The sequence below is a fragment of the Branchiostoma belcheri genome, unplaced genomic scaffold (assembly GCF_001625305.1).
Source record: "Branchiostoma belcheri isolate BF01 breed outbred unplaced genomic scaffold, Haploidv18h27 scaffold8, whole genome shotgun sequence".
In the NCBI taxonomy this organism is placed as follows: Eukaryota; Metazoa; Chordata; class Leptocardii; order Amphioxiformes; family Branchiostomatidae; genus Branchiostoma; species Branchiostoma belcheri.
Genome location: NW_017804464.1, coordinates 2,579,048 through 2,592,035, shown reverse-complemented (window position 1 = coordinate 2,592,035; position 12,988 = coordinate 2,579,048). Strand labels below are relative to the sequence as shown.

Sequence of the window (12,988 nt, the reverse complement as noted above, 5' to 3'; positions counted from 1 at the left end):
GGAAGTCAAAGTCCTTCAGATTAGTTCCCGGTGAAACCAGCTTTCAGTGAGAGTGAAACTAGTCACATGTTCAACGACAAAACAACAGGAAGACGCAAGCTTACTGCGTATTTCCTGATAAAGTCAAGTTTTAGCTAACGCAGGTCACATAATTAAAAATGTATATATTGATTTTGAAAGACAATAGAAAGTTGAAACCTGTAATTCGTGAAACCTTTCTATATAACTATAACGTTATATGTTATGGCAAGAATAAAGCTAGATATCATTAAGGATGAATTTTGACCTTTTGAAACATTTTAATGCAGACATTTACTACTTTTCCAGTAGCAAGTTCAACCACATCATGACTTTCAACATGGTGCCCTTGAACTTCGAAAGATGGCTTCCCAAATATGAATTGACCGGAGTTGATATGTTCCATATACGTAGCCAAATCGTCCGATAATAAAGTTTGCGCACACGCATACTAACGAAGTTGTCCAATACCGACAGCACGTTTAATCGACCAACCACAACTATTTACCACCGGACGCGTCCTTTCAAAACTGCTGACGGTTGGTAAGGCCATGTTGATTTGATTATATGGATGACATCCACTGGGAACCCGAAAACTGATGCGAGCGTGCGAATAATAAAGTTTGGCAAAAAAAGTTGCCTTCACCATGTTCATTATGAAATCTAGGTGGTCATGAAATGACTAAACACACAGAATTATTTTATTGGCATGGTGAATAGTGGATCTAGACTCTTCATTTTCATTCCTTCACATTTTCTTCTTGTCCTTTGGAATGGATTTTGGCATTCTGCTACATAAGTATCATTTTCCAATATTTGTTTTCAATTTAAGGCATATATTTGCTAAGTTTGCAGCTACGTATACTTTGTACGATTCACAGTATGGTCGAAAAACGTCTTTTTTTCTTTTTGAAAACACGAAAATTCATGCGCGCGTGGACGTCATCCATATAATCCACTCAAGGCCTAACAATAACTGGAGACGTCCACTAACAGGACAGACGTGATCACATTGTGGGCATCTGGAGCGCGGTAGTACGGTGAAATCGCCCCCTGGATTCTGTAGGAGCCGAGAGCTAGAACGGGTCACTGCCTCCTAAGAGGAAAGGCACATCAAAACTCGCCAAGCGAGGCGGATTTTAAACAATTGATCGCGGTTTGAAGACCTGGCATGGTTTCAACGGACGATTTTGTCGTTAAGGTTGGCGGTAGCTGGACTTGGTTCGTAGCCATCGCACGTACGTGGTGTATATGATAAAGCCGTGCAGTATTATACCCTCTACCGTAGGCGTGATGTTGTGGGGCCCCCGAGAGTTCACGTGACGCCATGCAACTCAACACCGCGCTATTTGTCCTCACCTACAAATCGTCGGCTCAGTTAGGAGGGTCTAGACTAACCCGCGGTGCACCGACCATTGTTGTTGTTCTTCGCCGGTCGACAGAATGGCTGTACGAGGTTGGACGTGTGTGCTTTTCGCCGCTGTAACGTTTCAACTCGCTGTTGCCGTTGTACAGAAAGGTAGGTGGCGACAGAATATGTTACTGCCAATGTCATATTACGTACAAGTGTTATTAGTCTAGCGGTCATACATCTGTAGCTGTGCAGGTTATGTACTCGGTTGCAGTAGATATATTGTCAGTTGAAATACCACAGTCTTATGGAGATTTACGTTGGAATTTAGTCATTACAAGAAAATGTTCAGCTTTTCAGCTTGCGACAGGGATTGATCCTGTAGAAGTAATTAGTTTTGAAGCAGTCTAATCGGGATTAGCTAATTTACGAGACTGTGACCGCATCCCTAGCGGGCAGATGACTCATGTCTTGCCGGCGGTGGGACGACATTGTTGCCGCTCACCGTTCGTTTTGTAGCAGGAATTCCCGAGTACACAGTGGTTTTGTCTGGGCTGTTACCTGAGCCAGGCCTCACACCCGCCGGAATGTACGTCAACACTGATATTTCCGGCCTAAAAAAACGGGAAATGGGGGGGGGGGCGTTTTAGGTACTCATCTCAACCACCTGTTTGGGAGAAACCATTACACTACGGAAAAGGGTGTAGAACTGGACGCTACCATTACACTACGGAAAAGGGTGTAGAACTGGACGCTACCATTACACTACGGAAAAGGGTGTAGAACTGGACGCTACCATTATATTCATAATGACGTTTTCAGGATTATACTTTTATTTACACATATAAGTATTACGTATATTGCTAATCTTAAGCGTATATTTTTTATATTGTGAAATTTTATATTTACCACGGCTGTGTGTGATTTTGTATCTCAAAACAAACGGAAAATCTATATATTAGTTTAGATCATTCATAAAGATCATTATAATTGAACATTGTCAGTACACGTTATGTTACTCTGGCCTAGCAGGGACCTAGAGTGAGAAAGAAGCACAATTTGCTCCCACCCTCCCCTCTTCCCTTAAATGCGCGCCCTGTGAGCGAGCTTACCACATGCCAAGTTGATTGATTAACGTTACTCGGTTCCGAATCTACAAACCAAATTGACCGAGAGACGTAACAAGCGGTCTGTACTCAGTAACTGTCAGGTTGTCGTATACCTTACGGCGACAAGAATGTGGAAAATGTCGACCTCAAACAAAGTTAGAAATCCGACCCTATCCCGTCCTATCTCTCCTCAGTACGCCTCACTGACGGAGACTCGGAGTCCGAGGGGCGGGTTGAAGTGTACGACTCGGCCCGCTGGTTCTCTCTATGCGGGTACGACTGGACCATCCCCGCCGCCAGGACGGTCTGTCGGGAACTGGGCTTCGGGGACCTGCAATTCCCCAAGTCCACGTACGGCATGAGAACTTCGTTCTTCGGAAAGGGAAGCCAGACGATCTATCCCCGAGGGTTTGACTGTTTGCCAGGTGCGGTGAGGGCGTATTTCCTGTTGTTGTGGAGAGAGTGTGTAGCCTCTACCAGGCACCGCGGATCGCTGGAAAAATAGTAGAAATTGGCCAAAATAAAGGGAATAGTATACCAGGGAACTTAGCCGACCAGAAAGGGTACATTTTGCGACCCACGGGTGCGGCAAACGGTACTTTCTAGCGGACCAACTCCCTCGGCATGTTTGGCCAATTTCTACTCTTTCCGGCCGCCTTCCGAAGCCCGGTAGAGGCTAGAGAGTGTGTGTGTTCTTGTGTTGTCAGCACATGTGTTGTTCCTGGTACAGAATGTCACGGAAACGTCTTGGCATTCATCAATGACCGACTGTACAGATGGTACAAGGATTAGAACTTGTAGGAATTAGTCATTAATGGGGAAAACACGAATCTGTTATCAGAGTAGTGTTGACAAGTACGGACACAGGCCTCATAAATTAGATTTTATTCATGGCATCTTCCGTTACGAGAGCGAAAATAAATGTTTGATATTCTAGTGACTCACATCGCTATATTTCGTAGTACTGAATGAATGAGTGACTCAATGGATGGATAAGCAAACTAAGAGTGTTCGCTGTCGCCTTGGTTGATTCTTCTTGACATGTATAGCCAATTCCTTGAGTGTTGTGGTTCCTAAACGTCGGAAATAAGGCCCTTAAAAACGTACTTCAATCATAGTAATAATAGAATTTATACCAGCAAACCGTAGATGATGTTCTATTCACTTTTCTGGCTCTTTGTTTGAGAGTACATGCTTATGATATCTACTGCTAAGAATTAAAAGATCTTAGATAGAAAAGAAGGACACACACAGATAGTTATTGTTTTGGAGGAAGATGTTGTATAATGTGATGAACTGCCCCCTCTCAGGTTCAGCCTCTTTGTCCGAGTGCAGAGAGACAAGAGTCAGGTGTGGTCTGGGGGACGATGTAGCGAGCGTCTTCTGTAAAGGTGGGACATTCATAGATGATACCAACCTGGTGTCCAGTCCATCGTGGTTGGGGCAGGTTCTCTTCGGGGCTCTAATAGTTTTCCCCCGCACAGTACAACAGGCCGCCCGGTAGGAGTGTAGTGGGTCTATTCAAACTCCTGCCCAGAAAAATCCTCAGCAGCCCTGAAGAAAACCCGCCCCAACCACGATAGACTGAATACCAGGTTATAGATATACGTTTGCTTTCACTATCTTCAAACCCAATTAAATAACGGAAATGTATGGAAATTTTCTGTAATACAGTGTTATTGTTACTAATTTAATATACCCTCCAGGATATATAACGACCCGCCCCCGTTTCACCTGTGTGTTCTTAATGGATGTGTTGAACAACATGTTTACACAGAAACGTTCTCCCAGACACTTGTTATTTCTACACGTCTCTTAAAGCGGTCAACACTTGCATTAAGCCTTCAGACCCATGCGTGACTACTCATCCATATGATTGACATGTCTGCGCCAAAACAACCGTTGTCTTTTATCAGCGAACAGCACTGGAAACTACAGACTGGAAACTGTAATACCTATATAGTATAGTTTTGGAGGAATGCCTACCAAAACATTTCCTTCGGATTATGCGGTTTTATGAACCATGGATTCTTTGGCTCGTTATTTCAAAGGCCTCTAATTGGCCCTGTTATACATGTAGGAGAAAGAAATAAAGGTTTTTTGCTTCACAATTTGCGTAGATCGAGTTCGTCTGTCCGGGGGTGCAGTACCGCACCAGGGCCGCCTGGAGGTGCTGTTGGACGGTGTCTGGACCACCGTGTGTGGTCGGAGCTGGGGAGACCCGGAGGCACAGGTGAGCTGGTACAACGGTTGTGCAGGTGCACGAAAGATTGCCTGCAACTTACGGTATTGCGAAACCTGAAAAACCGAGTTGACCGAGTTGACCGAGTTGATCGAGTTGATCGAGTTGACCGAGTTGATCGAGTGGACCGAGTTGACCGAATTGACCAGGGTAGTGGACCGAGTTGACCGAGTTGACCGAGTTGATCGAGTTGACCGAGTTGACCGAGTTGACCGAGTTGACCAGGGTAGTTGACCGAGTTGACCGAGTTGATGAGTTGACCAGGGTAGTTGACCAGGGTAGTTGACCGAGTTGACCAGGGTAGTGGACCGAGTTGACCGAGTTGATCGAGTTGACCGAGTTGACCGAGTTGACCGAGTTGACCGAGTTGACCGAGTTGACCGAGTTGACCGAGTTGACCGAGTTGACCGAGTTGACCGAGTTGACCAGGGTAGTGGACCGAGTTGACCGAGTTGACCGAGTTGATCGAGTTGATCGAGTTGACCGAGTTGACCAAGGTAGTGGACCGAGTTGACCGAGTTGACCGAGTGGACCGAGTTGACCCATTGATCGAGTTGACCGAGTTGACCGAGTTGACCAGAGTAGTGGACCGAGTTGACCGAGTTGACCGAGTTGACCGAGTTGACCGAGTTGACCAGGGTAGTGGACCGAGTTGACCGAGTGGACCGAGTGGACCGAGTTGACCGAGTGATAAAGTGCGTCCTCTTTAGACTTCTGATGGAATATGGTGTCATTTCTTCTTCCCGTCTGACTCTAATTCATTACAGGTTCTAATCCAGAAATATTCTAAAATGGAAAAAAACCCTGGAAATACAGAAATCAATTTTAAACGTTTCAGGTCGCTTGTCGTCAGCTTGGGTTTCCCGGCGCAGTCGACTGGAGATGGTCGGAGGAGTACTTCCCGCAGGCGCCAGAGGGCGTCCCGACACCGCGGTACGTGCTGGCCTGTAACGGCTCCGAGCGCAGTCTGTTGAGCTGCAACAAACTACAGGTGGGAGACTGTAGCCACTCCGAGGATGTGGGCCTGCTGTGTGAAGGTATGGACATGATTCTGTCTACTGTGTGATTCTGTTTTTCATTTTTAAAGACCTTTTCGACGAGAAGAACACTTAAGAACATCGTTTCATTGACTGATATTAATTTCTTAAGAAAGTACTACTGGCCAACGTATAACAAGATGTATGAGTATCAGGACGTTGTGTTGCTAAGTAATTAAAATCATTATACTGTCCTCCCGCTTGTCAATAAAAGCTGGAGTGCGATTGGCTGGCGGTGTCGCCCAATCAGAAGGCCGTGTGGAGGTGTACCACAGAGGCAGGTGGGGCGTGGTCTGTGACAGAGACTGGGCCGCGCACAGGGAGGGCGCTGTCGTCTGCAGGGAACTCGGTTTCTATGGGAACGGTTTCCACAGCAACGCCGAGAACATTCCGTCCGTGCAGAACGGCGATAGTTTTAGGAGCCCTGTGTGGATAAACGGCACGCGGTGCACGGGGACTGAGGACAGGCTGAGACGGTGTGTGTTTGAGAGGGCGGCGTGGGGGCCGGGGGAGGCGGGCCGTGCAGGATGTGGGACGGGGGAGGCTGTGGCCGTCAGATGTAACGGTAAGTCGTGACTCATATGCATTGTCGTGAAGCACAATAGGGCCATCCTCACTAGATAGCATCAAAACAACACCTGTAGTTAGGTGTGCAAATGTTAGGAGTGACAGAACATTCCACGTGCCCAAGAAGCTGGTCTGTTACGCGAAAGGGCAATTATACCAACTGAACATAAAGTTGACATTTGTTCTCTACGTAATTTGTGTGACTTTCTTTCTTTCCATGAAGAGGTTTAAAAGTTTTATATATCAAACTCACTTTCGTATCCACAGGTTCCAGCAAGGCAATCTCGTTCCCGGAGTCGTACAGCATAACTCCAACTCCCGGTACCAGGGCACCGTCTGACGAGGATCGTGTGCCGGCGACGTTATCGGCAGGTTAGGACTAGTCTAAACTTTGTAACGATAGGGGGGATGGTTCTTTTCAGTCAACGCATTGTCAGCTCTGACAGATAAAGCGAGCGTGTGTTAAGGGTGTCTCCCATTCCATTGCAAGTGGTGCAACATACTTTAGCCATTTGATAAATATGCGTGTTCCTTTTTATCTGGACCCAGGCTCGATAGCGGCGATCACGGTGTGTGCAGTCATCATCGCCATCTTGTTGGTGATTCTTGTGGTTCTTCTTGTCGTCCTCCGGAGGAAAAGGTTGGTCGGGACCACATTTATTACCTTCGCCGAGTAGGTTATGTGTTAGGTAGACCATATATAGGGGTAGACCATTTTTAAACGGTTATAACTTGGGGTGTGGTGCATGTATCTTTCTGATATTTAGTAGGTAGGTCAGGGTTGGGATAACCAAGGTCAAGTTCGATTATGGGTAATCTAGTGGCTTTATACGGCACTGTAGCGGTGTGATATCTCGTGTTCTAGACATGCTACCGTTTTGATTCTTGCCGGCACATGCATTACGTGTGCGACTTACCGATGAATTCATGTAGTATTAATTCGGTCATTAACATTTACATTCAGAGACACAACGGAGTGGTCCAGACCTCCTCCTTATAACCCAGAGGTACCCGTGACGTCACACCCACCAAGCCCCGCCTACACGCAGGTCGCGGACCAATCAGAGCCCGAGCAGGTGCAACTGAACCCCTCCTCCTCTGAGGTCACCTACGCCACTCCGGTCAAAACCAAGAGAAAGGCCCCTCCACCTCCATCCACGCCACCTTGCGGAGATGATAGGCACTACAGTACAATTGACGAACGTTTGATCGACGACGATGACCCAAAAAGTAAACAGAAGTCGGATGTCCGGAGCAAGAGAGTTCCGGAATACGCCTTAGTAAACAAAAAGAATAAACAAACACGTCATGGAAATGACTCTGTAGCACCTTTGCTACACGATAGCTCTAAGCGATAAAAATCTACACAGGGAGTAGATATCAAAAGAACAAGTGTTGCATTTTCATGGTATTTTTTTTTTGCAAAGTACACTAATGCTTTATTTTTGTCCTAGCACAATCTCTGCTACATGACAGGCTCTCTCATAATTTTGTATTAATTGTGTGTTTGTGAATTCAATAGTTCTTCATTCCTCTGCAATACTAAAATTTCTTCACTTACTGATTTGATAATCTTTTGATGATGTATAATAATGATACGATAAAAGTTATATCTTTTCTAAATATAGAATTTTAAGTTTGTATAGCAGCTGGCACTGCTTCATGGCTCAATAAAATTTGTTACCTTTCTGTAAGAAGAAAAAAATTAAAGACTCCAGATAGACGAAAGGAGTAAATTTTGTGTATGCAGCGTAATTTTGTGTATGTGTGTCAGTTATAGTACTGAAAGGTATTGTCTTTAAAAACGTGCTAACTACTTTTACATGGGATAGATATAGGTAGAATCGAAAATGCTATCCCATTATACCACCAAGAGTTCACTATATAGTGAATTAATGGGATAAAACCCCTGTTATCCCATTAATTTGCCAGAAAGAGATTCAGAAAATCTCTATATGGTGAATTAATGGGATAGCACCCCTTTTATTCCATCAATTTACCAGAGAGAGATTTAGAAATTCTCTATATGGTAAAGTTACTCTTATCCCACCCTATTTTGGCATGCCAGGAAAACCTTGAGAAAAATACTCGCACTTCAAACCATTGAGCAGTTAAATCCATTTCACCTGTTCCAGTCGTAGTATCATATGATCAGTTGTTGTGGCTACGAAGGTCTGGCTTCAGTTTTAAGCCCATATCGTATGATAGACTGTTCAGTCCGTACTTACAATCGTGTGTGCACACAACGGCACTTTTAGGAACGGCCACACAATGCATCAAAACGTTACAAAACGAGGAAAGTTGCTACCCTCAAGATACTTTCACACGGTACGAAAAACCGCATTTACGGAAGTTTCAACCATGCTTAACGTTAACTTATATTCAATCTTTGCGCATCTATACACCTTTTATACGAGTACGTAAATATCATCGTTACATGGTCTGGATGGATCCTTATTTTCCGGTTTCATGTAGCCTTTCAGCAATGTCGTAAATAGTCATTAAAACATTTAAATTGTAAAATTGAAAGTTGACGTATTTTTCTTCTTTAGGCATTTATTACGGCTCATATAGGTATGTGTAAAGATGACGGATAGGTGCGGATGGATCCGTATTTTCCGGTTTTCACTCACTCCTGAACTACTTTCCATCGAGCACTTTCCACCCACAGGAAAGGTAACCCTGTAACATAATTCATTAAGGTAAATGGCGGCATGTAAACAAACCCGTCACTTCACAGCCACTTGAAAATTCTACACCCGTCTTATCGTGGCGTGTTTTCATTCCGTTCGTTCCTTTCCCATGGCCAACACCCTTCCTTTAAAGGCATCCAATATGCAAATTCAAGGCGGCAATACAAAACAAAATATTTTGCATGTGGAAATCTGAATAGTCATTTATCTAAATTCTAAGTTGAAACCACACTATCCCAATGTATATTGACTCGTGGAGCAAAAAAATCCCAAAGTTCTGACGGAAAATGGTTACTGGAAAGGCCCTTGCCTGATTTTTAGGATACCACTCAGAAAATAAAGGACTCATCTTGGGGCTTGTTTCTGCAGTAGTTTTAAAAGCCCAAAGTATGAAATACTGACTCAGATGTGCTAATGTGAAGCAGCATGTGCCAATATCATAAAGGTTGCCTTATTCAGGATATTTCCAGTTTTGCTGCCCTGAAATTGCACCGGAGGGCCTTTAACGTGTTTATGTGTGCGCCACTGTTTACTCTCACTCCGATGGACGTGACACCCTGCTCTCATTGTAACTGCTTCGCCACTTAATACGTCAAGTTGGGTCACGTGACGTCTCACCTAGCGACCTCCCTCGAGGGTAACTTATCCGGCCCGGTGCCATGTTTGACTTTTTTCTCTCCGTTGTTGTTTTAAGTGGGGCTCTGACCACTTGTTTGTGTTCTACGTTGTGCTAGAAAGGCGTTAGACGAAAGATGGAAACCTGGGTGCTGCTTCTTGCGATCTGCCTTCCTCAGTGGGCGTCTTCGTTGGTACAAGAAGGTAAGCAAGACGACATCTCACCTTTACCTGTGCGTCTAAGATATCCCAACGGTTCTCAGTGACCCCTGGGTAACAGAAAACAGTGTTGTGTACGAGAAAAGTGGGTGGAGGGACGGGTAAAATGAAATTGTTTGCCCGCAAATCTTCGTCAGACTTCCGGGTGAGCTAGAACAATCGTCCGTGAAATTATCGTCTGTTTACCACACATTGACACCTTGCAGGCGTTCAAACCGCCAACCTGTTAATCACAGTGACTTTGGCGTGACATACATGCCCCCGTTTTTCGTCAGTATAGTAACAACGCATTCTTTAAGCAACCTGCTTGGACCGAACTGGTGTGTATAAACTAGCGGTGGTATGTGTATACACTTACCGACACAAAACTGCGTTTTATCCCATTGTTTAGGGTGGGAACGTTTCAACAAGTTGATGTAGTCTGAAACAGTGGCTAATCTATAACTGTGGAGCAGAGATTATGCAAATGGTAAAGCTGTATTTGCGAGGAGAGGCCAGGTTTACCGTTTGAGGAGGGAGGGGGGTTTGGTAGGTTTTTGTGGGTCAGGGAGCTAATCTGTACCTCCAGTACACACACTACAGCGTTATTATAGTGCCGCGTTCAAACAACGCCTAGGTCAGAGGTCGACGTTAAGAGTTTGGATGCGAAAACGTGTTCGCCTACTTTCATTGATTCAACTGTACACGTCAGTATCATACTCTTTGTCACTAGCCCTAGGCTATAGAGAAAAAATACTTTGCGAATTTGTCATGTATTTCAACAAATAACTGACAAATTGAGATGATCTGGCACAGTTTTAGGACTTACCTACCCGTATCCTGACACTAATCTTTTCGTTCAGTCGACCACAACACTCAGACAGACTCGCAAACGATTACGACCCGATTTCACCCTTTTTACGGTTTGGAAGAGACAAGTTTTACCCTGTACTATTTTTTTTAGCTGTTGTTGTTTTAGACGTGTTTCGAATTCAAACCAACCAGTCGGGTAAGACCGTCCTTTCTCGATCCGTGACCGGAGAAGAAAAGGACCTTACACGCGCGAAGAAACAGGACGGGGCGTTCTACAAAGCCACTTGCTGCTGCTTGGCTTCCCCATTTTGTACAGACAATTGGGCCCCCGCCTGGACAGGCAAAGCCCGGCTCAACCCACAACACATCGCCTGTATTCACACGGACATGGTTCACTGTGCGCTGTTTTTTTTCTGAACTGAAAGACATCCAATGCAATTTCAGGGCGAGAAAATACTCTGGATGAGGATATCTGTCATATCTGTCTATTAACTTTTACTGCCATTTCTTAGTACTTTTTAGTAATCATTTCAGCATTCGAAATAGCCCAAACACAAGCCACATGAGCAGTCCCTCTATTTTATTTTTTCGTACATGTACTACCAATAAACAGCTAGAACCATCCAACGATACAAAATAAGCAACAGTTTTCCGTCAACAACATCGTATTTTGCCTCACAAATTTCAGTATGCTAAGGGATATGGTTGATTCAATTAACTACGTATACATTAAAAGAATGACCAGAAAAATGAAAATCTAGACGTCCTGAAATTGAATTGAATACCTTTTAAAAATCGTTAAATGTCAAGATCTCTTTCTTAAGAGAAAGGTAGAATTCATATCGGAAAATGTTACGCTAAAATGGCCATACATTTGAAGTTTTTCTAGGTATAAAGGTATCAACGTAAGCCACCTCAACTCAGACAGGTAATGGCTGGGCGTTAACGTTGCTGCTATTGTTTTTTCCTTTATCCAGTGTTGAATATTTCACGTACCTTGGCGATAAGGATCTCGCCAGCTATTGTGGTGTTTGTCTTATCAATTAAGATCGAGACAGCTTTAGGCGTACTTAAACTGATAAATATAATGGAGGGTGTGTGATACAGTGTGTTACGTTCGTTAGTCAGACACTTTTTGTTGATGAATTAAACAAAGCACGAAGAAATATATCTCAGTATATATTTTGTCTCAATGCACAGAGGGAAACGAAAATCGTTCATTATAAATCGAACCTAGTCTCTACCAGACTGACTACGCTGGCTATATATAGGAGAATACTAGTATTTGTCAGGGGAGTTTGACCGCCTTGTAGGTTTGACTGGCCGCGCAGTTAGAAACTACCTCCCCGCGGCCGGACTCCCTTGACCAATTTTACTCTCTTTTTTGCCGAATTCTACGATCCGTTTTCCCGTAGAAAGACCCGGTGGAGGCTATGAACTCGAACCGACATGGCTTTGCTACTTGACACGTTTCAACCTATAAACCAAGGAGCTTACAACGTCCTTGTATAAACGAATGTCAAAGGTACATTAGTCACTGATAAATGCGGGTTGTAATTTATCAAAGGGTCACTACTGAGCAAAGACTTGCTTACGTGTATATTGTAGGTAGATTAACATTACTACATCTAAGCAATAGAAGTTCAGGGTTCCAAATAATTTTCCTTGTTAATTCTATTTTAGGGCAGCAAAACTGGAAATATTCTGAATTTATTCAATCTTTATGATATTGACACATGCTGCTTCACATTAGCACATTTGAGTCAGCATTTCATACTTTGGGCATTTAAAACTGCAGAAAGAAGCCGCAAGATGAGTCTTTTATTTTTTGGGTGGTACCCTAAAAATCAGGCAAGGGACCTTCCAGTGACCATTTTCCGTCAGAATGTTGGGAACTTTTGCTCCACGAGGGTCAATGTACATTGGGATAGTGCGGTTTCGACTCAGGATGTAGGTAAACGACTATAGACTATTGGCTATGAAAAATTGGGTCTCCAAGCCCTAAAACTGCATTGGTTGCCTTTAAAAGTATGTTTACTAGTTGTCCATGCCATAATACGCTACGTCGCACAATATTTACTCTATCTGCACAGCTAGCCATGGGTCGTGGTTATCTGACCCAGAAGAAATAGGCCATAACTGTTGTATACAGAACTACTGTTCCATGATCAGGCCGTAACAACGCTGTACAAGAGATAACAACATAGTTGTAAGATAAAAACTGACCTCTTTCTAACAGGACAATTACTGGACAGAGGTAGCCTCCACTGGGCCTTTCTACGGGAATACGGATCGTGGAAAAAAAGAGAGTAAAATTGGCCAAGGGAGTCTGGCCGCGGGGGGGG

General features: G+C 44.2%; 2 protein-coding genes across 3 annotated transcripts in view; both read left to right on the top strand.

Moving 5' to 3' along the window:
* The first annotated feature begins 1,114 nt into the window (after positions 1 to 1,114).
* LOC109486428 (CD5 antigen-like) lies at positions 1,115 to 8,042 on the top strand. Its single transcript, XM_019790262.1, has 9 exons — positions 1,115 to 1,537; positions 2,673 to 2,903; positions 3,789 to 3,869; positions 4,599 to 4,711; positions 5,559 to 5,757; positions 5,972 to 6,322; positions 6,592 to 6,696; positions 6,874 to 6,964; positions 7,289 to 8,042. Exons 1-9 carry the CDS (start codon positions 1,462 to 1,464, stop codon positions 7,680 to 7,682), a joined length of 1,641 nt encoding a protein of 546 aa, XP_019645821.1. The 5' UTR covers positions 1,115 to 1,461; the 3' UTR covers positions 7,683 to 8,042.
* Positions 8,043 to 9,648: 1,606 nt separating this feature from the next.
* The window catches only part of LOC109486404 (scavenger receptor cysteine-rich type 1 protein M130-like), an 11,390-nt gene continuing 8,050 nt past the window's right edge, over positions 9,649 to 12,988 (top strand). For both annotated transcript variants that reach the window (XM_019790235.1, XM_019790237.1), the window contains exon 1: positions 9,649 to 9,836. In XM_019790235.1, coding sequence (XP_019645794.1) covers positions 9,770 to 9,836 — 67 coding nt within the window. In that variant the 5' untranslated portion in view covers positions 9,649 to 9,769. The remainder of the gene's footprint in view (positions 9,837 to 12,988) is intronic.

Excerpts from the sequence above, each read along its gene's own strand:
- LOC109486428 (XM_019790262.1), top strand. The coding sequence starts at position 1,462 with ATGGCTGTACGAGGTTGGACGTGTGTGCTTTTCGCCGCTGTAACGTTT. Across the intron at positions 1,538-2,672 it reads TGTTGCCGTTGTACAGAAAG|TACGCCTCACTGACGGAGAC; the intron begins GTAGGTGGCGAC and ends ATCTCTCCTCAG. Across the intron at positions 2,904-3,788 it reads AGGGTTTGACTGTTTGCCAG|GTTCAGCCTCTTTGTCCGAG; the intron begins GTGCGGTGAGGG and ends GCCCCCTCTCAG.